At 35.8% G+C, this 26,499-nt stretch overlaps 1 protein-coding gene across 5 annotated transcripts in view; it reads left to right on the top strand.

Moving 5' to 3' along the window:
- Nucleotides 1–10,320: 10,320 nt before the first annotated feature.
- The window catches only part of LOC149580194 (uncharacterized), a 35,232-nt gene continuing 19,053 nt past the window's right edge, over nucleotides 10,321–26,499 (top strand). For all 5 annotated transcript variants that reach the window (XM_089789973.1, XM_089789958.1, XM_089789952.1 and 2 more), the window contains exon 1: nucleotides 10,321–10,733. In XM_089789973.1, the coding sequence (XP_089646099.1) occupies nucleotides 10,566–10,733 (168 nt within the window). In that variant the 5' untranslated portion in view covers nucleotides 10,321–10,565. The remainder of the gene's footprint in view (nucleotides 10,734–26,499) is intronic.

The raw sequence follows: 26,499 nt of genomic DNA, 5'->3' as shown, positions 1-26,499 counted from the left end.
CAAGAATGGAGCTGCAACTCATACACCAATTTCTTCTCATATTCAACCTGTCTAATGAAGCCACAAATGCTTCCTTTTATTCTATTCCCACGGGTCCCCTCAACTCATATGGGCAATGTGGGATAAAAGATGTGTAATATAAAACATATATTAAAATACCCCTTATGTCTCCCTTGGGTACACATCACCATAAAATAAATATTAAAGTAACACTTTAATATTTTACAATTAAATTAGACGTTACTTTAATAAAACTTCAGGCATTAAAATGTATTAGCAATCGGACTCCGAATAATGCGAGTGATAGCTCATCGGAAAGCTCTCACCGAGGAGTATCGAATCCAATCCCCAAAATTGACCTGCACTGTGTCCTGCCGACTTACTAAAAATAGTAAGTATGCCTGAAACTGAGTAAATCAACTTCGTTTTGGCCCAAACTGGAAATGACTAGGCCAAAACACTCCAAGATCCCATTAAACCCTTCGTTAGCCCTCAGGACCATGTAGAACAAGGCTAATGCGCACACACTTGGTCAACTGCTAAAATGGGGACATTACACTAAGAGTGCAAATGCAATGGAATTTTTGAGTGTTTTGGGTGATTTTAGAGTGGTGGGTATGCAAGATATGAGTGTTTTTGGGATTTTTAATTGTTTAGGAATGTTATGAAATGTGAGGAAATGTTAGATGAATTATGGTTTTGATGTGCAAAGTGAAAATGTCCTAGGGATATTATGCAAATGCAAAATGCAAGGTGACGTTTTGAAGTTTGACTACAGGGAATGAAAATGACTCTAAGGTATGCAAAATGACAATTAGAGTTATGTTTTGGACTTGTTAAGGATGCTAAAGGTTGAGGTATGCAAGGCATATCATGCAAAGGATGATGTTCTAGGGTTCGTAATGACGTTTGGGACATGCAAAATGAGGGTAAATGCTCAAGAAGGCAATTTGGTTGATGGACAATTTGATAGGGTTTGGTAGCGAAAATGATGCTAAGGATTTTGATCAATGCAATATTAAGGCGATATACCACTAGGGTAGGTCAAAATGAAATTTTGGGGAGATGATTATACTATGACAAGGGTATATGGAAAGTTTTGAACTTAGATAAAACCTTTTGAAAGTATTTTGCCTAAGAGTTTAACCTTGTGATAAAGGACTTTGGATCTTGACCAAAAACTGATAAAAAATGAAAAGATCAAATTGATAAAAGATGAAAAGGTCAAATATATCAAGACATAGATAAATTTTGACCAAAGAAAATGATAAGCAAAGATAAAAGGACTAGTCAAGATCCATTATCTGTCAACACTAGGAGATACTCTAAGACTTATACTTTTTCTAGATTTTTGACTAAATTCAAAGGTTTTGGGGGTTCAAATTGATGTTTTGAGGACTCAAAATGATGGTGATGCTGAGAGGATACATGATACGAACAATGCCTATGATCCAAAAGGGGATTTTGGGTGCAAGATGCAGTTTTGGGTCAAGTGCAGAACAGGGAGGTCTAGAGGCTCCTAGATGCAGTTTTGGGGTCCTAAAGTGCAGTTCGGAGGCCCAAAATGGTCATGCGGGTACCCAAGTGCACCCTAATAGTGTCAAGTGCACCTTAATAGTACCAACTATGTCATTGACACACTTGGAGCCAGTTTGGGCACAGTTGGTAGTTTCTAGGCATAGTTGGTAAGCTAGGAAGAATGTTTGTTGATTCTGAGGGGTATGGTTATCAAACTGACATGCCAGGAAGCCAGGATGCTAGGGTTGATGTTAGGATGGGTTGGGAGATGAAAAATGAAGGTTATGACATATAGAATGATGTCTTAAGTGAAGGTGATGACGATTAGGTGCTGTAGAATGCAGATCTGGGCAAGCTAGTGCAAGGGGAGCTAACCAGGTACCTAAGGACACTGTTGAAGCCCCAAAATGTTATCTGGAACCCAAAACTAGATCTCAGGACCACCAAGTGCACCCAGACAGTGCAGACTATGTCAATGATGTAGTTGGGGCCCAGTTGGGCACAATTGGTAGTTTTTGGGCGCAGTTGGTAAGCTAGGCTGAAACTGAGGCAATTATGGAAGCTATGGTTTCAAGATTGATGTCACAGACAAGTAGATGGTAGAGGACAATGTTAGGGCCAGTTTGGATGCTCAAAATGATGATTAGGACACCCAAAATGATGGATAAAGTGGTCAAGATGATGGATAAGTATGCAAAGATGCAAGGTGGTGAATGCAAAGTGCTGATTCTAAGATGGGAATGCAAAAACTAAGGAAACTAAAACTGAACCTAAATGGATGCAATATGAAAAGTAATAGATACTAAATGAGGACTAAAAGTTGCAATATGAAGTCTATATGATGCAAGAATGAAGCCTGGACTAGGGTGAATGCAAGTGAAATCTATGCAAATATGAGATCTACGTTTTGCCAAGCACATTTAAGAGCACAAGTCGCCATGTTTTCCAAGGTTCGAGTGTGTTGAATCAATGTTTGCAAAGTTTGATAAGGTTGAAATGTTTTGGCAATGTGTGAGGTTTTGACAAGTTCAAATGATATCCAAGGTGTAAATTTAACAGTTTGGCTTTTATCTTGATTATGTTTTACACACACGCAAGACACATTAAGACAAGAATAGCTGTTGTAAAAGTTAACAAACACACCACAACCTAGGCTTTTAGGACTATATCCATTGAATTTCTACTTGAACCGAAGTTCAGCCGTGCTTATCTAGAGTGGACAACCTAGGATCTTGGCACCACAGGCTCCCCCTTACAGCGCACTCACTTCTCGGGGCTACCAAGATCCGCTTCCCAAGGGGCATGATTTCCCAAGGGACTGTTGCCTCTACTAAGGACCACGAGAATGTAGGATGTCTTCACGAGCATGGGTGACCCCTTGAGCCAGTGGATAGAAAGGATTTTGGCCACTAAAACATGGTTTTTAGTAAGGGCATTCCATTCGGCAAGTTAATGATAAAATTTCGCAGAAGGTCTCCCAGCCCCAAGAACTGGGGTTTGACGCACCACAAGGGTACTGGAGGAGAGCTCTCACGTAGCAATACCACTGACATAGCTTTCACTGTAATCAAATTTTATATAGTGGTTGGAATGTTGACCTAGCTTTGGCCCGTTACAGCTCTAAGGTCGTCCCCTGGCATACCCAATATCGAGTATCTTGGTCCAAGGCAGGCCTCCTATAGAAGTTACACAAATTTCTCTTACACCCAAGATCCACGAATGGCGAGGGGAGAGGATACGTCCAATGCAACTCCTAGGGATCTAACACCATAGACACGCCAGGCATAAAAGAAAAAGGTTCTTTTTAAGCACCAAACAAAATGTTATCTAATCTAGGAAATCCACACACATAGTTTTGAAAGACACACAAAGTCTTTGACAACATCCTACAAACAAAGCATTAGTAGTTTATGATCATGTCTTCATCCCACGATTGTCACATGCTACAAATAGACCATCAATAACACAAAAATCATCTAATTTATGTCCTAGAGAGTGAGAGGAACTTGAAATGCCGATTTTGATTGATGCATGTGCTTACTATGAACCTAGGTGTGTTCCGACAGTGCAAATTGCTCCCCAGAAGGCCAAAATGGCTTTGTACATCCCTAAGTGTGCCCAGACAGTGCAGACTGCATCAATGATGTAGTTGGGGCCCAGTTGGGCACAGATGGTAGTTTTAGAGTGCAGTTGGGAAGTCAGGTGCAAGGTGTGGGGAAATGGGTGCCTAATCAAGACCCAAAAACTGAAATTTTCAGAGGTACACTCCCAAGTGCGCCCAAACAGTGTAGACTGCATCAATGACACAGTTAGGGCCCAGATGGATGCAATTGGTAAGTTGGAAACAACAGAAAGAGGCTTTGGTGTCTTCTGGGCTCCTAAAACTACTCCTAGGGGTCCCAAGTGCACCCTGATAGAGCAGAGTGCGCCCTAGGACAACAAGCTAACAGAATGTATGAAACAACAGCATATAAGCATTTTACTGGACCCCCTAGTTAATCTAGGTGTGAAAAGGAAGAGTAGATAGTCGTTATACCCTTCCAAGTGAGCTCCTTCCTTGCACCTACAAGCACAAACAAGAAAACCCAAGTTAGATATGCATGTTCACGTTGGGTTCACCAAATGTAGGACCAGAAAATGGGCTAAAAGCATAACATACTATGAGCAAATCAAAAACTCAATAATCATACGTTAGCACCCACTAGTCTACCATGAAAGCCAAACTAAACAAAAGAAAGAAAACATAATCAAAAACTCCCTTTTCCGTTTGTAGCTCCCATGTCCTTCTTTCTTCTCCAAATGATTGTAGCTCCAAAGTTGCCTATAGTGCACACAAAATTGAAGCAAAAGCCTACGATAGTGATAATGCCATGAGAATACTTGAAGTGTGATTTTATGTGAGAGAGAGAATGCAAAATGCAAATTAGTAGAGACTCAAAAACTCAAAGATTCAAGGACTCAAGACTTAAGCATTCTCCATTCCAAGATTTCAGCATTCAGATTTGAAATGAGAGGAAGGGTGTCCATTTTATAATTTTCATGTAGGGTGAGAGCATTGGATTTGTCACCCATAGACATGCGATGTGGCAAGAGATTCCTATGACGCATATGACAGAATATGCCAAATGTAAGATTCCATGACACATGAGAGTCAAATTTGGCTAAATGTGGAAGAGAATCTATGACGCGTCATAAGATTTCTCAACCCACTTAAAGCTAAGAATCTATGACGAATAAGCCAAATAGGGACATGCGTAAGAGGTAATAATAATTCCTATGACGCATATGACAGAATATGCCAAAAGCAAGATTCTATGACACACGAGAGTCAAATTTGGAAGAGAATCTATGACGCGTCATAAGATTCCTCAACCCACTTAAAGCCAAGAATCTATGACGAATAAGCCAAATAGGGACATGCATAAGAGATAAGAATATTTGATTATGACAAATCTCAGCCAAGTGTCAAAGGAGAATCCATGAGGTGTCACATCCAAGTGTCATGATGATGGAATAATTTATGGAATATTTGAATTAAAAATCCTCTTATTCCACAAAATAAGAATTAGTAGAAAATGGAATTAATGATGGAAAATGGAACTTAGGAAATTAAGAATTTCCATGGTTTGTAGATGATAAACCAATTAATTAATAAAATTAATTAATTGAGGATGATAATTAGGAAGAATAATTAGTGAGAATAATAGAATTAAATTATGGGTTATTTAATCCTATAGAGAAAATTAGTAGATGATTGGCCAAATTGATTAAATGAATGTGACCGTATCCTTTGATGAAAATGTGACAATGATGGATATTGAATAAGATGATGAAAAGGTAGACCAAAACCATGGTCAAATTAATTGATAGATCGAAATTGATAACATGCCAAGGACACATGACATGAATAAATTGATATGTAACATTTAACCGACATTGTAAATGCTACAGGATTGAAATTGACTGATAAGGTTCGATCATAATAACATCGACGGACATTGTCAATGTTATTAAAATGGTTGATGATGTCATGATTTGACATTGAAAGCCTCAACAATGTCAAAGATTGAATGACATGAATGAATTTTGACCTAGTACTGAGAGCCATGACAGTACTAAGGTGAGATTGATAAGATTGATAGGTTTCCAAGACACTGAAAGCCACAAAAATTCCTAGGAGTAGATAAATGATGATTGATTTGGGATGTTTGATATGTTTTGGGTTGATTAGGACCGATTTTGAGTGATTCCGAGTTGATTTGGGGTGATTTTGAGTTGATTTGATATGATTTCGAGTTGATTTGATATGATTCTGAGTTGATATGAAATTGATATGAAAGGGGATACAAATGACAAAATATGGTCAATTTGGCCAAAAGATCGAAGTTAGTAGAATGAGAAAATGGGACAAATTAGCATGAAGAAGTGATGAAGTCATAGATGTGAACCATTTTTGAGCATCTACAATATTGTACCTGGAGTTTCCTCTAGTTAGTGGACACCTTCTTTAGTAGCAATGTTACTGGACAATATATATTTCTTAAACTAATAATATGCATATTTGTTAGACAATTAGCATTCACGATGCTCTTTGTATTTTGGAAATAAGTATGTTCTTGTCTTCATTATTTTTCACTGCACTTACCAAAAATTATGGCTCATATTCATTTTTAGTCTTGAAGTGATACTAGAGGAGTTTTGCATTTCAAAATGTGTGAGTTCCTAAACCATTTGAAAGAAAAGGGATTTATATATGATCTCCAAAATAGGCATAGGTAACATCTAAGATCACATTTCTTTAGGTGATACATTATTTTCCTAATTTATATACCTACCTATGCTTGTTGTCACCAAATTGTAGATTTTTTTGCTCTATTTTGGCATAGATAGTGAGGATGTAGGCCAAGGTTTCCTATCCTATAATCATGGAATAACTCTTGTAGCTTTGATGGCAATAACTAGACTGTTATTTAAAGGCACATTCTAAAAAAATTAATACAATTTGTAAGATTTTATTGCTCCATATGCCCATATTAAATGTGGATCACGAAGTGGTTCAAATCAAAAATATATTTTTCAAAAAACAACATTTTTTTCTCCAAATTGTTCAATGTTTCACTTGTAAACAAAGATCGTATGATGGGTTGAAATCTAGAGGTTATTTGTATGGACTTAAAGGCTTTTTGAAGTAAATGAGTGATTAAGCTTTAATGTAATTATCAAACTCTTTTAATAAAACAACTAATATTTAGCTTGTAACTTTTGAAAGCTATGTGCTTATATTTTGTAAGTTTATATGATCAATTTTTGTATTCACTATCTCATTTTGGTACTAAACTTGTGTTCTTATATTGGTTTTTTGTTTTATATTTCAAATGTTTTTTTCATGCTAAGCCAACAAGATGTATTACTTCATAGTGAAGTAAGGCATATTAGGATAATAGATGTACTAAAAAATGGTTTATTTACCTCTATATATAAAGATAATCAATACTATTTTTTCTCTTTTTGCATTCTAGATAATGTACTTAAATGTACAAGATTCTAAAAAGTATTTCATCCAAATAATTCCACATGTCTTGTAAAAGAATTTGCATGTACTACGTTCACTATAGAGAAGAAATAAGAGTGTTGTGAAATCCAACACACTCAACACTTAAAAAACACATCCATTGCCTTCCCACTTATACGCTTCTAAACATTCCTCAAATCAGTGAGCCTATAAATCATTCAAATACATCTTCTTGAGTAGAGGCTCAAAATTCCAATTTCGACTACCTTCATGGACACTAATTTTTCCTCTAACATGATAGCTAGATAACTAAGAAATTTAGACCTAGAATAGATGCACTATCAAAGTTAAAAATATTTAGCACATTTAGTGAGCACTACCTTAGTATATGGATTTTTTTTTTAAATTATCAAATAATAGTCTTTCTTGTAGGAGATGGCTTGTTAAGAAAGGAATACAAAACTTCTCTATGGCAAAAAAATTGGACTAATTTGAGCAACCAAATGTGTTGAGGGTTCTCATACAAGTTGAAGGTATAATCATTGTGTAAGTTAATCCAACATTGAAACTAAACCTTGGCTATGGTGAGAAATAAAAATCTAGTGGTCATACAATCAACTTCCCCCAAGATGTAAAAATAATTTTAATTTTTTTTTCTATCTAAGATTGATTATCTCAATGTATTAGTAGTTTGTGGGGGAATCATTATCTATAAACATCTTTGAAAGCTACTCCAATATAAACATTTTTGAGAAATTGACAAATATATAGTCCTAAACAAAGGAAAAATAATTAGTAGTTTGAAGGAACTTGATACACACAAATATAATGTATGGCATAATCATTACATAGACTAAGTTAAAGATGTATTTAAAGAGGATAATGATTTAGGGGAGATGGATAGCTAAAACACCATACAAATGAAAGAGTCAGAGTAGTCTTGAATGGGTCTTGCCAGTAGTATCAACTTAAATTATCTTAAGCATTGCAAAAGCAGGATTTTGACAACAATAATAGACAGTAAGAACACAATCTTCTTTCACATTTTCATGAAGTTGTAGTTAAATTTATAGATAGAAACAATATATTCACCCCACCACCGCAAACTTGTACAACCACAACTATAGGTTATCACCTTAACAATAATTGGCATTTTTCTTATTATAGGCCACCTAAGAAGTATTATTTCAACATATCCTTTCGACATGATCATAGAAGGAACAATAGGAATTTGAAACTTATATCTAATAATATAAACTTCAATGAGATTGACATGTTGGAAAAAACATGATTTTGAAAACAGTAATAGATAGTAATAACACAATGTTCTTTTACATTTGCATGAAGTTCTCCTTCAATTTATACATAGAAATGTGATTTTCACCCTCACAGAACCCAAACTATAGGTTATCAAGTCAACAATAATTGACACTTACTCTAATTAAAAGCCAGTTGAGAGCTATGTTTTGAACACAACCTTTGTGAGATTTCATATAAGGACCAATAAGAACCTAAAAGTTTATTAATTAGTTGGATTAAAAATGAACTTTGAAACTATATACTAGAAAGACAAAATCTAGTTGTTCTTGCTGCAAGAATCACAATTTTTTTTAGTAAAACATCAACCATATGTATAATTAAATTTAAAATCATAGACATCTTCATCATACTTTTCTCTTTAGGTCATCCTAAAAAAATGTGGCATTGAAATGCAAGCTAAAGATGACCTCAAAAAAATATAGCTTATGTGCATGATTACAAGTTTGCATAACATGTCTATGACTTTATATTTTATGATTTTAATGTAATCCTTCTAATCAAAAAACCATAAGGAGAATTCATTTGGACATCTACATAATTCAGTTGGTGGTAAAAAATAAATCTAGTACTATACAATCATTCTAAGAGCATTTTCCATTGATATTCAAAGGGGATGATAAAGATATGTTGTTTTTATGACTCAATAAATCTTTGTGCCACATGGAATCTCTAATCCTAAACTATTTTATACAAGAATTATGTCGGATACAAGATGAAGATGGAATTGATTGAGGTTCGTATAATTCTTGTTTAGGAATTGAAGAGGAAAAGTGTGAAGCCAAAGAGTCCGTACAAGATGGAGTGACTACAGTTGAGGAATTGTGCAATTATATTCAATGAATTTGGAAAGCAAAAACCCTCACATGACTAATTGCATGATATTGCAAATGTTTTATCTAAGAAGAGAATTAGCAATGTTTTATCTACATATTAAGATAATAAAATAATAGTTCAATCAAATATGATTATTCATAATGAATAATAGTTCAATCAACATGGAATTTAATGATCTAACAATTTAGTCATCCAATCAAATCATCATGAAATTCTTAGGTTTGGTATTAAGATTATGTATCTAAGAGAAAATTGACTTTATTAAATTTCTCATATTTAAAAAATAATGGATCAAAATTAGGTATAGGGTTTCCTCTACCCAAATGTGTTTCCATATATAGGTTTTTCTTTCCTATTGAAATACTTTTTTAATTTTTAATTTTTAATTTACTAAATATTTTGAATTAAAATATTCAAAATTATAAATTCACTCCATTATACTATATTTAAAATATATTGCTTACATATTAAACTTTTCTTATTGTTCTTATATCTTATATCGTATACTTATCAGTGCAATTGAATTTTTTTTACAATTTGTGATTAAGTTTAGTTTTCTTCAATTTATGTACTTAAATATGTGTATGTTATTTTATTATTTTATTACGTGTTCTATAAGAAACTTTTTATGTTTTCCGTCAAATTGTTGCATTTCATCTTTCTTGTATTAATTGTTGTTCAAAAAGTAATATTCATTTTGTACTTACTTTATTTTATGTCCATCTCATTTGTGTTTACATATACAACATTTTCTAAAACTAGGATTTAATGTGTCTGTCACAACACAAATAGACTCTAATTATTTTTGTATTTATAGTTTAAAAAAATTCAAAAAATGTATTATTCAAATCAACTCTTGAATTGTGATGTACAATGTTTGAAGCTCTAACGAGATTAGTCATGTGTATATGCGCTATTTTATATAAAAATTTGATTTTATGTTATCAATTTTGAAATCTTTTCATTAATTTTGCATCTCTTAAAATTTTCTTTTCTAATAAAATCTATAGGCATACCCCTTCCACGTCTCTCCTTGCACCTCTCTCTGGTGCAAGTGCTAGTCATATTCCTACTAGATATCTCTTTAGCCTTTTCCATTTGCTACCTTTTAGTGGGACCAAAAAAAAAAATCGAATAGACTCAACCATTGCCTTTATTTACACAGTATGGGAACCGAGGGAAGGAGGTTCTAGCCCATCTCTTTGTTTTCCAATATCAATGGACTCTGAATAAAATAGGACCATTTCAAACAATACCGTGTCATGTTGTTACTTGAATGTCCGTCTCATATATGATCATAATTTCCTTTCTCAGTGAGCATCTATAGCTTTTTCGAAATTCATGCAATTGCTCAACGCAGGCACAATCATATTCATACTCAATGGGGCTGTCTACTTATGCTCCTGTGGCTTCTGGTCCAATTTTACCTGATTCCAACTGGTGGATGCAAAGGGATTTTACAAGAAGATATCATGCACAAGTATTCCAACAGGAGTTGGACTTTAGAGTCAGACTTTCTCATTTATATGCTGCTTCATCAAGACAAGAGGTTCTGTATCTTTTTCTTTATTTTCTAGTGGTCTATTTTCATTAACGCAAAGGGGCTGTTGTGATTAGTGTACTAGTTTTAACCGTTATAAGAAAAGTTCTCAGCGTATTATCTATTCTTCATACTTTTTTTTCACTTATATTCGGTTTTGTATGCTTACAACACCAAAGTTGCAAATCCCACCTTGGTTTTGCAATGGCAGTGAAATTGGGCTATGACGCTTTCTGAAATTTCTCAGCTGTTACTGTTTGGTAGAGTTAGAAGAATCTTGCATTAACACGGCCCTAAGAGACATTTTTAGCTACCATGCATTTTATTATTACCAGAGAAGGGTGCCGTTACACTTACAAATTTCATTAGATGTAAATTTCTTGGAAAATAATCAATATATTTTGCTAATGCGTAGGGGTCAGATCTTAGTCCAAAAGATGGGCTCAGGTAACCGTGGTTCCCCAAGATTACACTCTATTGCAGGAGAAATTTCGAAAGTCAAGTAGTCTTGCATGGGCATACCCAAGAGAAGAATTTTTCCTATTGGATCGAGAGAGGGCTCAAACACGTTAAGAAAACGCTGTGATACTGCATGCCAATGTAACCTCCGATATGCATTTCCCTCTTTCTAGCCACAACAGGGAAATTACCCTCTGAAACATGGGTTCACCTGTTTTTTTAACTGGTAAAGGTTATAGGTTGGCTTTAATTATGGCGTGGTGCAAGTATGAACCGCCACATTAAGATTTATAAAGATTGAATACTCTTTGGATGTAGCCATAATCTATAGGCCACATTATCAGTCCCAATTGAACTACATAATCATTGTTTCCACAACCTCACTGCATGTCTGCTGGAGTGATGGGCTGCTTTAATTGGCGAGGTAGGTTTGAACCTAGGTGACGGGTCCAACTCATACAGATGAATTAGCATTACACTGCAATTGCTTGAGCTGTTAGATTCTATCTTAGCATATTAAAAGATTGCTGTTTCACGCAAAATCACCTACAACTGCATTATTGGAACAGTAGTGCCATTGACGTGACCCCTAGGTGCACAGATATACAGAAAGACACCCAAAGATGATACCAAGAATGTCAGAGGTCTATATTGATTAATTGGTCTCTGTGGCTTGTTACTGCATACCTATTTTATTTTGACAATGTGAGGGGTAATCATGCTGACATATCGTACAGTAAATGATATGTGCAAATGAAACTTCAAGTATGATGAATCTATTGTAATTTTTGAGCCAAAAAGGTATATTGCATAGAATAGAATAAAAGACTTATTGTTCATGAGGTCATGAATAAGCTATGGGACAGTGGATTCCGTTGTTTTAACATTATGAAGTGCCAGCCTTCTGCCATATAGTTTAATAACAAGCTCTTGCATTAGCTTCAGCCATTCTTTGTTACATAGATCTTAAAAAGAAGTTGTTGGTTGAACTATTTCTATAGCTGGCCCTGATGTCATTGTATGGTTTACAGTGTAGAACAAAGTGCCTTTCAGTTTCTACAACCCTGTCAACAAGGTAAAAATCCTCTCTTCCCAAGTTTCTTATGGCTTTCTCCACCTCCCTGTTTCATATTGAAGATGATGTGAGTTACTCCTGAGCTGCTTAATGACAAATTTTGATCTCCACTGGGTTTTGGCCTCTATAAGGTGGTTCGTACTGGGATTACACTCATATGTTTCTTCTTTCTCCCAATATTTTTTACCCTCACTACCTTGTGAAATTTCTTCACAGTGGAAGCCTTAATTTCTTTACTATTCATGGACTACCTAACAAAACTGCTAATAGGCCTCTTTTTGATGTCAGAGAATTGAAATATGGTTTGTGACAGTGAGTTTCTGAAATAAGGTTAAGTCTTAACTAGCCCTGGCTTTTTTTGCACATTTGGGTTATTTACGTGCTATTATATTTTAGTGTGATTACACATTGAAGCAAAATTACTGTTGGTTTTGTTAAATAAATAGCTTGAATCTTAAATTTATTCTTCCTAGTCAACTACACTCTTGTAAACTATCAGTCAGATATAAATCTGTGGATTCACTTCGCAGGGAATAATCCTTTTTAATCCCATACTGTATGTGAATCAGAACCTTATTTTTCACTTTGACAACTCATATGCTCCATTCATAATTCATGGGTGTTCCTCTTTAAATTGACGTGGAAGCTCAGAAGACTTTAAATTTTGCATAATGATATTTTTGTTAATGACACCTCACATGCACTATTGATAATTCATGGATGTTCCTGTTTAAATGGATATTGAAGCACTGAAAGACTTAGGAAGTTTGGAAATGAGTTTTTTGTTGATGAAATATATATTGACTCGGAAGAGTAGTTATAGTGAAGGAGTACAGATATATTAATCTTGCCAACCATTTACAAAATAGTCTATTATAACATAAATACTAATTTTTTAGCAGCTAAGTTTTAGTAATAGCAGAAATAGTTTTTACATTTAAGATGAAGATTTTATAATGTTTCTGGACGTCAAAGGGGAAGTTTTTTGGGAGGAAGATTATGGAACAATTTTCAATAAATATTTTTGATATATTTCAAATTCTAGAAATGATATCATTTTTGAAATCTCACTATATTTTGGAAGTTAGTTAGATTTTTATCTTGGACCAGAATCGGAGACTTATATAAATATTAATTCTAACTTTGGACTCTTATCTTTGGGGAAAGTAGTCGTGATTAGATTCCAGCTTAGTTTATAATGGCCTTTTAACTATTTCTACAATGCCCCTTTCTCGGATCACCTTGAACTTTGCCCTAAATTCACACATCTAAATGAGATAAAGAGCATAACATAGCTAGATATACAATCCTTGTTTAAGAATGAAATTCATGAAATACATTCCTATTCTAGGGTTAAGAAATATATAAATTTGCATAGCAAATCTAAATGATCATGTGTGAGTTCAACTTTAACAAGGGTTGTGCTGGAAGACATGAATAGGTGCCCCAAATATCCTCTATCCTAGGTCCAAGAGGATATTCCTTAACCTCATGTGAGTTCTTAACCATCCTTATGAGGTGGCGAATGTAGTAAGGTCTATAAGCCATTCTCCTCCATCTGTCATTCTCATTACCTCTTATGATTGAGGATTGCTTCTAGTTCACTTCAACAGCGGATCTATAGGTTGAGGGTACCCCTAAAGTGTTCCTCAACCCTAGGCCCGAGAGAAAGACCTTGTCCTCTTTGGCATCATGATCCTTCACCATCTTTATGAGGTGGTATACCTAGTAAGGGATCTTTCGCCATTCCCCCTCATTGCACTCCCTTCCTTCCCTCCTCATGATTAGCCAGTACAGAAATTTATGTTGATAAATATATAGATATTTAGATTTAAGCATTCTTTGATTGCATATAATCTGGCACACATACACACACATATATAACTAACATAAATACATGAGTATAAATACTTCTTTATACCACACTAATTCAAAAGATTGTCACATGCTCTATATACAATTGTTTCTGCTGTTAGCTCAATTGTTTTTGAATGAATTCATTTGATTTGATGACCGTTAAGGGTTTGTCCAAATCTGTGTTCTGTTGGCCACCTTTATAAACTTAGAGAAGCTTTACATTTAGAAACAAACTTATTTATATCATTTTTTTAGCTGAGGTAAAAGAATTTTTTTTCGAAGTATCCACAGAAGCCATTTGAATATACTTCACCATTCAATTTTCCCCTCATAGACCTTGTGGGAATATAAAGTTGGGGTACTTTAAATAGAAGTTCATCTGCCAGTAAGTATTTACTAGAGAATTTGTTTCTTGTTACAGTTGGATTGTTAAGAGCATTTCTAATTTAGCTGGAATAGGGGTCAGTTTCATATTTTGCATTAAGTTCTTCAAGGGACAATTAGGCAATACCTTCTACTTAAATCATTAGACATCATTGTTAGAAGTTGTAATCTTTCCTTGGTGTGTTTATAAACCAAGGTTAGACTTCCTTTATTCATTATTATAATATATTAGGATATAAGCCAAGGTATCCTAATATATATTTTTTTTGTCCTTTTTCCACTACATCTTATTTTGTCATCTAGTGGAACATGTGAGGACAAATATATATTGTAATTTCTAATTTTAGATTATTCCTCCTTAAGAGGAATCTCACACTTGGCCTCACACACTTATGAATGGTGGCATTCATAGACATGGGAGTTACATTCTAACTCCTCTCTCTCATCTCTATTTAAGAGATGACCCTCTTCTCTCATTTAAACAATGAGGTTTCTTCCTCTTCTCAATTATTGTATGAGCATTGCTCTCTATCTCTCTCTCTCTTTCTTCTTAGGCTTTTCATGCCTCATTCATAATGTCACAAGGGGTTTTCTTTGCTTTCCCCTTTCCAAATATCTTGTCTCATGGTGTTGGAACTTGAAGCTTTCTCTCTCCTATTTTATGGTAATATCTTTTCATGCATTTACTCACTTAGATTCTTTCCTGGTATTGCTTATTTACAGATTTCTTTTTCCATTTCTAACAATCATGTTAGTTTTGCTACTCACACACTACAAATTTATAAATTTGTAAAAAGGACACAATTGGCATGCTCATGCGATAATTTAGCTTGACAGTTGATGTATTTGGGTACTTGACTTGTAGCCATCATGATGAATTTATTATGCAATAATTAGTGCCTCCACTGTATAATGTTTGAACGATAGCATACAATTCTTCATCATAAGTACCTTACCTCTTCTTTGTTCATTTAGTTTTTCACTTTAGTAGGCAATTGTGTTGCCTTCTTGACACAACACCCCACCAATGGCTACAGCTAAAGCAACATACTTGATGGTAAATATCTTCTCAAAGTCTAATAAAGCAAGCATTGGAGCATCTGTCATTTCTTTTAAGCTGATCAAAACTTATCTCAACGGTTTGAGTCCAAGAAAAGGACTTTCTTTTGTGCAATCAATTGATAGAACACATCTACTGTAATTTTAAATGAATATCTTATTAAAAAATGGTTAAACTATGAGAACTCCTGGCCTCTGTAATATCTTGAGGGATAGACCATCCAAGCATAGTCTTGATATTATTGACATCCATGCTCACCCTTTTCACTGAAATCATGCTTCCAAGGAAAACCGACTTGTCTCTACCTATATTCCACCAAGATTCTGGGGCGAGGACAACAGGGGCTGGCAGGATATGTTTTCTGGTATGGCGTTACTCTTGGTACACTTGTTAGGAGACAACAGGGGACATTTGTTGAAAACTAGAGAATTTCTAAAAATATAGAGAAATTTCAAATATGCATATCATAATATTGTTAAAGCATTCATCATTGATATTGTAGAAGCTTAATAATTAAAAATGATTTGTCGTTGTAGAATCTCTCATTGTCAATGTGCATACATATTATTCAAATTAAAAAACAAAGATACTCAAAGGCTCCAAGTTTCACCCATGAAATAACATGAATTGTAAACAATAAACATGGAACTACAAAAATATAATAATATATTGCCGTCCATAATATATATTGCAAGTCTAGTAGTCTAAATCAAGTAGATTTGATGTCATAACCTTCTCTTTTAACTGCTGTTCACTCCTTGATTAGCTCTTCCTTTTTCTCTTTCTGCTCTTCTTGCAATGTGAAAATGATTATTTCACTTCTTTCTGGTCATTTTGTGCTTAGGCTAGACTTTGGTATTGTTTAATGTGCTTTGGTGTCCTTGTTGGCACAACCAGTCTTTTTTTCAAATTGAAAAATGCATTTAAAAAAAAAAACTGGCCTACCAAATGTTGTCTGGGCTGTAGGAGACAGGTAGGGGAGGCCTGGGAGTCTCCTAACCATCTTGAAGACTTCTGACCATCCCTACATCCCCGACCATTCTCGGAGCTGTCCTGGAAATGTTTCCTGAATTTTGCACAAGTTGGGGATGGGCAGGTTACTTCAAAATGCTTTCCCTATGTCCTTGTAACATCCTTGGTATGGGAACGGGGGTAAAAGCATAGGAGACACATCCCCATGGAGCCGAGGTCTCTATGAACTTCACTTTTTTTAAAGATTTAAGGACAACTTAAGTTATTGTTTCGGGTTTGAAGAACTGGTTCACCTGTTTGTGGAAAAATTGAAATGGGATTTAGGTTTGTTATTACAAATACATGTAATATATATGTTTGTGTGTGTGCGCGCACGCACGCAAAGCCTATAAGCATTTATTAAGATTATAATGTCACATAGTATCATATAAGCTACAAAAACATTGTAAATTTGTAATCATAGCATCATGATCATATCGTCATAGCATCATATACTTCAAGTTCAACGTCAAAATATTAAAATAATAATATTGAGATCAAATATCATCGTTTCAACTTTCAACAATTGGAACTTTATACTAAATTTCAACCATCTAAGGGATTAGTTGATTAAAAAATAGTGCCAATGCCAATGAGATCAGTTGCAGAAATAATCCTCTCACTGTCCAAGTCCTCAAATGCAGCAACTTCAAGCTAAGAAGTGGTAGCATCCATGCCCGTATGCTGTGGATGTATATCCCACATCTTCCTCTCCTTTGTATTCATTCTACTTGTGTGAAAGAAGATGCAAGTTAGAATGCACTTAGTACTAAGTAACTTTTCTCTTTTTGGTTGGAATCTATTGCACTTTATTGAGTGTATGAAATAATATGTGCTCCAATTTCTTTTTTGCTTCAATTGAACTAGCAACCTATGAAGACGAGAAAGTGAACAATTAAATTATTAAAGTAATAAAATCACTAGCAATCCATGAAGACGAAGTAATTTTTTTTTGGATCAGTAATGCTATTATTTTAGTAATAAAAGATAGAAGATTACATGTCGAAGATGGTAGCACGGCTACAATAGACATCCATACGTTATTTCCTTACAAACAAAAAGTCACCTTATGTCCCCTAAATCCTGAAGACAAAACACCTACACCACAATTGCATACATTATATGACTTAGACAAGAAGAACAATGAAGCCACCACACCCACAACGCTGGAACCACATGGCAGCCTCCTCTCTAGAGAAATTGGGAAAGCCTTCCCCGCTACCAAGCACCACCACTGGTGGTGCACCACTAGAACCAGCACTACTTGAATGCTCTGCTAACAAGGAAGGAGACATCCACCCCCACTACTACTCAACCCCGCTGCTTAGACGCATCTCCACTCCTTCCACGCAGACAAAGGCAACTGACACCTTACCATTGGTCTCCTATCATCCCCAATAGGAGCTGGATAAAGTAAATTAATTTATAAATAAAACTTACGTGGGATATAATTTTGACTGCAAGGGGCCACAACAATTGGCAGCCAACTATGAGCATCCTTCTTATGCGGATGATGAAGAGCATCAATACTTAGACCTTTTGTATACATAAACTCTATGAACTCATCTATAATCAAATCTCACATATCATCATTAGGAAAGAGTGTAAGGACTGTTGCCTTGTTGTAATGTCCCATTTTAAAATTTAAAAAATTTTTTTTTTTTGGGAGGAATTAATTATAAAGTTATCAATTAAAAAATATATATTACAAGGTAACTTTATAAATTAAATAAAAAGGCTTCTAGAGGTTGCTGGAAGAAGCGGAGAAAAATTAAAAAGGGAGGCCGACCTATCAAGGAAAAAAGAATAAATAGGCATTGAGGGCTCATTGTCTATCATCGAGACTTATTATTGATTTTTGCTTATGTGCGTTGTGGAGCCTAGGGTTTCTGCAAATAGTCACAATTGGCTATTAAGAACGAAAACTCTCAATTGGTACGCAATTTTGAGGGTGTGAGAGATCACCTGAATTATTGCAGCTATGGGAAGGATATTTCAGTCCTTTCATTTGTGCTTAATTGATGATTTGGAGTTTCAGTTGGAGTTGCACTTTCACCATATCATCTTCAGTAGTCAGTCTCCTGTATTTGATCAATCCAGGTTCTTCTTTTCAATCTGTAGTTCCAACAAGTTTTCAAATGTATACAGCCAGTTAGGGTTTCTCTGTAATGTGCTATGTCATAATGTTTTGGTGCTGAAATTTGCCATATCATTTGTAAAAACATTTGGTTTTCATTGAATGAATACATTGGCACTATTATTTCTTTTATTTCAGCAATATATTTTAGCAGTGTGTTAAATCTAGAGTTTGTTTAGTGGCCTATTGGTACGGGCCAGTACACTTGTACATATGGCAGAAGCCTTCCCGACTCATTTAGAAACTGTTTGCTATAGTATTTTGGAGTCAATGAATAGACAAGAAGATGTAGTGGAGTGGTCATCTTGTTCCATCTTTCTACAACAATTGCTTGGAAATGTGTGAAGAAAGTCTCCTCAGGGTCTTGCTCTTTTACGTTCATCTTCTTAAACATTGGGTTGATGCCACAATACATGTGCCCTGTTGGCTCCTGATTTAACAGTTTTGAAAATGACCAAGAAACCAGACCAATGCATCTAAGGCTAGTGAATTCCTATGACGGATACACTCGACTACAGTCTTAGACCAACTATAAGGCATAACTCCTTCACTTCAGGCTCTGCAAGACCTAGGCGGGTTAACCTTGAGGTTTTGATATATGGTACCAGTTTAATTAAAATATAAATCTGAACCTATTAATAGCAGATGCAACCCTTTTAATCTTATGATACTTATGCAATGACATAGAAATGAGATAGCTACAAATCATATCCCATGAATCCATAAGCTAAGTGAGGGTTAATTCTTTTCAGCCCACTACAAAACATGAAAAAACTGAATTGATTTTGATTAAAAGGTTTGTGCAAATGAACTTCATATCAGCTTGCATCTCATTTAGTGATCAGTGCCTTATCCATTGAAACATAGAGTCATTACCAATAGGATGATCTAACTTGATTGCCTTACAATTAAGTTGGTCAACTGAAATCTTCAAATCCCATTCTTACGAAATATCCTCTTCATACACCCAGAAACCCTATCAGAACACTGAAGCATTTACTTGACTTTTTGAATCAAAAGCAACAATAGATGTGATACACAACTCATCCAAGATGTCTTAAATCAAATGAACCTTATTCACTCAATCTCAAAGCTAATGGCATATGAAGAATCAAGAGACAGAATAAGAAAACCCAGATAATACGTATAAATCCCCTTGTATATTCATCCATGGAAAGACTGAATACATAAACTGGTAAAACTGAATGTAACTCAAGATACTTCACATAATCTAGCATCAATCTCCATTTATCTTAGAGTAACAACACATGAAAATGAACTGAAAATCTGCACATAAATGGATGTATGGCCTTCACTGCTAGAGCGTAGCTCAATAGACAGCAAGCAAAATCAACTACAACCTTGGTTTCACAGTAGAACACTGGAATTTTGCTGGTATCACAGAGAAAACTGCCAACCCTTTCAATGGATAAAAGAAAGAAAGATATACACCAAGATGAATTCTCGGATCTGATCTTAGAATGACATGTGTCCACTTGGAATTCCATCCCCTGCAACTGAATAACCTCTCTCTTCTTTCTAACCATCTGATATGATATGGTTTTCATCATCATCCTGTAACTAATTTGAAAATATCTCTGCTGAAATGATGAAAACTTTTGTGTCACAAAAAATCTGAACTACATTATAAAATGCTGGTAAAACTCTGGGTTAACTGATTTAAATGTGACCAAATTTGACCCCAACTGCATTTTCACTGTCTTTTACCCACATTCAGGTCATTTCCATGCCAGAAATTAGTTTTGAACTTCGATACCTGAATGTGGTTGCAAGTTGGGAATCTGGGAGAAAACCTTGAATTACTTGAATAGACTGCTTCCTATGCAAAGACTAGCCTTAGAATCGGAAAGTTTGTCTTCTCCCGATTCCGATGATATATAATATTGCTATATTTGCTTACTGGAAACTCTCTAAAAGTCTGTTTGAAAATCACTCCCTTGTTACAAAACTCTAGCTTGCAAACTCATTTTTCAAAAATTTAAAATGTCCTAAAGTATAAACTTTAGCTTTATACCTGTTTGCAATTAAACATATGCACATACCATCCTTAAAAAAGTAATTAATATTCTTCAATCTTTTGCTCTCTCCCTCACTGGGCCTTCTGGGCGCCACCCGAGCTGCCACGTGGCAGCCCCTGATAGGCCGGCCTATGCCACATACCCCCACAAGGCACTACATCATCACCCTTGGCCCCGACTTTTATGCCACCTCGGAAAGTGGCTCGGGCGCACTGCCACGTGGCACCCGGGCGCATTCTTGCATTGTTTAACGGTCGGGCAACTTTCTAGTGTGGGAATGCCTTGACCACAGGATGCACCACCTGGCGCAATCCTGTGTGTCGCTGCCACATCATCATATAAGTGCCTTCGTTTAAAATTCTTCTCCTTATTCGCACTAGCTGGGCGGCCGGTCGGGCTCCACCTTTCAACATGCGGCTTACAAAAGCCCTTGTCTCAACGACATATGACAAGTTAAGCGCTTTTGCATTTAAACAATTTAAAAACCCTGCCCACTCAATGTGGGATTATACTTGTGAATTGTTTTCTTGCTCTACCTGCCACTGACGCCTCCCTTTCATTGCTGGAAGCTCCTCTGTTGCTGAAGTGGCTTTCTTTCTTTGCTAATGCCTATGTTCACCATGGGCTTCCTCCTCTTAGCCGCCTCCTGTGTTCTTTATTCCTATGGCCTCCTTCATTCTTAGCGTGGTCCTTTTCTTAACTATTGCGTGGGTTTATTTGCTTCCCTCCAGTGTGGCCTTTAATCACATGTTGCATCTGAAGGCGTTCTCTTAATTTTGCTTCTCTTATGGAAACAACTTGTCACTTGCATGGTTACGGGTTCTTTCTTAACACTGCCTTGCATTTGCCATTTACATGGAATCATTCTTGCCATGGACACCATTTGCTGCGGCTTTCATCTTGGTAATTCGCAGGATTATTTCTTTGACATCAGCTTTTGATATTGATACTGCCCTCTTCTTTCTTTTCACATGGATCCCCTGAGATTGCCACGGTGAGTGTTAACTGCAGAGGCAGAGAAGCCATGACACCTCCCATGCGCTTTTGATCATATTGTTTCCCATGCCGCCTCCCAAGCACTTTTGATCATATTGTGGATGCCCTTTGTGTAGTTCCTGTTCATAAAAAGATAGGTCATCATTTATAGCTGTCGCAACTTCATTTGAGATGGTATCTTGCTCTTTCTTTCGTCTCCCTTGCTTCAAATTCTGCCCTTGCCGTTGTCCCTGCCTTCTCTGGCCGCTCCATGGTTTTTTGATGTGCGAGATTCCTTGGACTGCGTGGACTGCTCCTTGATATGGTGCTTGCTCTTCAAACGTCTCACATGATCAGCAAATGAAAAGACGTCTCTTCCTTCAATTTCATTTGACGTGGGATTCCCCTTTTACATATTGTGCACATGGATGACCATCTTCTTGCCCATGCCGTGGGCCTGGCTCCCTCTACGTCAAACTCTCCTCTGCCTTAACGTGGGCTCTACCCTTGTTTGCTTACATGTTCTTTAGTGTAATCACGAAAACCTTTCCCTCAATAACAACTTGATCTTTTGGGCTTTTATCTGGCTTGAGTATGTCACATTCAATAGCTATGGCTCTTGCTATAAAGATGTTATCATCAATCACCATGCGAACCTTGACACCAGTGTTTTGACATAAAATTACAGCTTCTCTTACACTTGGTCTACATGGATCCTTTATACCAACTATAGCTAGAAGTGTTAGATTATCTTTAGGAATTTGCCATGATTCAAGCTGAACCTCATCACTAGGAATGCTTTCAAGATCACGTGTTAAGTATTATATTTTCTGGGCAACTCAGATGTGCAAGACATAACACATGAAGATTTGGACATCTATTAATATTCAATTCTTGTAGCATCTTAAAATTGAATATTCCTGACCCACTAATATTACAACTTTTGATTCTTATATTTTTCAGGCAATTCAAATGGCCAAGATTTGGCTTCTCAAACATTGGGCATTCACTAAGGATCAGTTCTTCAAGTTCTGTAAGATTAGATCTTGAAGCAAACTCAATGGGGCTTTAACTGTGATAGATTTTGTGCCATCATTCAACAGAATCTTAAGAGACAAAGACTCTCTGGTAGAAGTTGTAGGGACAAATACTGAAAGTCTTCTTTGTGTCTTTACAATCATTGACTTCAATTTTGATGTGTTGAACATTACTCAATTTCTTTTCAACTTCATTTTCTGTAATGACCCTTTCCAATAGGCCACTAAACAAAACCCTAAATTTAATACATTGCTTAAGTATATTGCTGAAATAAGGAAATAATAGTGCCAATGTATTCATTCAATGAAAACCAAATGTTTTTACAAATGATATGGCAATTTTCAGCACCGAAACATTATGACATGGCACATTACAGACAAACCCTAACTGGCTGTATACAATTGAGAACTTGTTACAACTACAAACTGAAATGAAGAACCTGGATTGATCTGATACTGGAGACTGACTGCTGAAGATGATTTGGTGAAAGTGCAACTCCACTTGAAACTCCAAACCAGCAATTAAGCACAAGTGAAAGGACTGAAATATCCTTCCCATAGCTGCAATAATATCTTTCACACCCTCAAAATTGCGTACCAATTGAGAGTTTTCGTTCTCAATGGCCAATTGTGACTACTTGCAGAAACTCTAGGCTCCACAACGCACATCAGCAAAAAATCAATAGTAAATCTCGTTTGATAGGCAATGAGCCCTCAATGCCTATTTATTCTTTTTTTCTTCGATAGGTTGGCCTCTTTTTTTAATTATTTCTCTGCTCCTTCCAGCAACCTCTAGAACATTATTTTATTTAATGACTTTATAAGATATATCACTTTATTAAATATAAAGTTACCTTGTAATATTTTTTTTTATTGATAACTTTATAAATAATTAACTCCTCCAAAACATGGACATTACATTTTCTACTTTCTTTTTGACATGAGGTAATATTTCTAAAAAATCTGGACACTCTTTTAAAAAGGTTCCAAAAAGCTCCAACTTTTTTCAATTTGGAGGGAGCCTCTACATTATCCTGTCACAATCTATTGTCATGGCATGGAGCTTTTCAATCCATACATAATTCCATCAATCTAATGTAATTAGTCGGGCCCCAAAATGGGTCCGACAAACAAATTTTTCATTTTCGAACAACTGGATTCTTTGATTGATCCATCGATCATCTCGAACTGATTGAAATCAAATTTGATCATTGACTGATCGTTAAAAACTCATTTCACACCTGTCTGCAGATTGTTGATTTTGTGTTAGGAAGGTCCTTTGACTGGCCTTAAAAACTGATCCAAACACCTGACCAGGCTCTCAAAACCGGCACATTGATTCTTTGTTCTGCATACTTGCACCTTGTTGAATCTCGTCTTATGACGAATTCAGGGTCAAAAGATATTGATCGTCAAAGTTGCCCTCTCAGAACTACCTGCATGAAAACATGTTAGAAAACAATAAACTGCATTCGGATTTGGTTTTGAAAATCGGGTAAACGGACAATTGGGATAACGAAAACTGGGGCGTTGATTCTCTGTCATGAGGAGAACATAAATTTGGGATTTGGACTCATGATGAATAATTGGGCGCTTTTGGCGTATGGTCAAAGTGGGCTACTCAGAATTTGTAGATTGAAAACAATGTCAGAAATTGGTTTTTGCAAATGGAATTGACTTGGGAAAGTGTGCAGACGGATTGGTCATGACTTGAAAATTGGCATACTTAAAGTATTTTCAGAGGACAACATAGTGGTACAATCCATTCAATCACACCTATCACGGATTCAGAGTTATGATGTCACGAACAGGGGTTCCGACAAATCTGCACTTGCTGACACCAGTAAAAAGTTAAAAGTTGCATTTGGAATCACGTTTGAAAACTGATCAAATGGATTCGTCATAAGCTCAAAATTGAAAAGTATCATGTCTCTGACCTCTAAAATGCAACGCAATAGGAATTTTAGCATTTCGGTCAATTGGGTCAAAGTTCTAACAAGTTAAATAGGGCTTCCCAGAATTTTGAACATTTCATATCAGCACGACATTGATAAACAACCAACTTTGAGGGATTCAAAACCTAGTCAAACGGATTCGAAACGACTCGAAATCTGAAACATAGGCTCTTTGGTATGGACACTAAATACTCCCAAAGGGGCAAGTCATGAAACATTACTGGGTGCGAGATATTCAGTTGCGAACACAGCCTTCTGTCATTGTTTGACAGTGAAAATGCAGATTTGACAAATGCTCAAAACAGGACTTCACGCAATGATTCGGAATAGCATTTTAACTTCATGAAATGAGTAGGCATATTGAATGGAAGGTGCTAGAAGCATTAAACACCTCATAAACTTCTCAAGTATAGTCGGGTACATGTGCATTAAAAGCGCTCATAGGGGTTGATTTTCTCAATGGTACTCAAAATTGGGGCTTCAATTTTGAGTCCCAACATGTCCAATGCAAGGCTTATCCATGTTAGTGTAGCGAATTATACTTGTAGAGGGCTCACTAAAACTAAGGAGACAAGTCCATATGTTCTCACCATGATTCATTAAATGTCTGTTGCTTAATTCTTGTTGCCTTCTCAGTGTTGCTTTGCTTCCATATAGATCAATTTTGGCTGATCGCCATATTACAAAGTACTACTTTAACTTTCAAAAGTCATCGTAAGATGATTTTGTTAGATTCAAATTGCGACTTTGCAACCTATAATAGCAATTAAAGCCAGAAGGATTAAAAAATAAAGACAAACTTTAAAGAATATACATGTTACACAAACAAACTATGAAATCAATAAATGTAAAATACTAATTTATATAATTAAATTACAACTTCAAGTTCACTTTCCTTCAGTAGCTGCAAACTTGAAAATAATCTGAAAATTCTTTGAGTCGTGTAGTGGTTGGTGATGAAATCTGGATGTCCTCAGCCTTTGGATACACCTCTTTGTTCCCCTCAATTCTATTTCTAATATTTTGTTGCATGAAATTGAGCAAGTGGAAAAGATATGCTGATATTGTTCTTCAACCAACAAACCGACAACTCTACAATTTTTTGCGTTGCCTGTTATGAACAACATTTTCAAGTCCCATTGTCTCAATGGAAGAGATGATGATATTTGCAATAATTTGTCCATGTTTTATTTGCCTCTCACAATTCGTATTACAAGGTAATTGGTAAATACTTGCTTATTAATAACAGAGACCGAAAGGTCAATTTATACAAAAGGAAGAGACGATGTTTCCTTAGGAAACGATCGTAAAGAATAGAAACATTCTATTCCAGAGAAAGCAAAAAACGAAAGCAAACTAAAGCTAAAGATATTTACAAGATAACCATTAACTAATAATAGACGTCTTATCTATTATTGTAATACCCTCCCTTAATGGTTAATCTATCTAACACACCAAGCTGTCCTCTAAATTTGACAAACTTATCAAGACCAAGAGGCTTGGTGAGAATGTCTGCAGTCTGATCTGAGATAGGAACATACTGCAGATCTATAGTCCCGTCTTCAACCAGCTGTCGTATGTAATGACAATGAACATCCACATGCTTGGTTCGTTCATGGAAGACTGGATTCCGTGCTAACTTGATAACGCCTTCGTTATCAACAAACAGAGTAGTCGGTCCTGCTGGTGACATCTGCATATCCCCAAGCATCCGACGAAGCCAGACAACTTCACATCCTGCCTTAACAGTCCCTCTATATTCAGCCTCTGTAGAAGAGAGAGAAAC

This window comes from Cupressus sempervirens, chromosome 1, assembly GCF_028749045.1.
Source record: "Cupressus sempervirens isolate cs-2001-9-10 chromosome 1, ASM2874904v1, whole genome shotgun sequence".
NCBI lineage: Eukaryota > Viridiplantae > Streptophyta > Pinopsida > Cupressales > Cupressaceae > Cupressus > Cupressus sempervirens.
The sequence above is the reverse complement of the archived record's forward strand: the minus strand, read 5'-3'. Positions and strand labels throughout refer to the sequence as shown.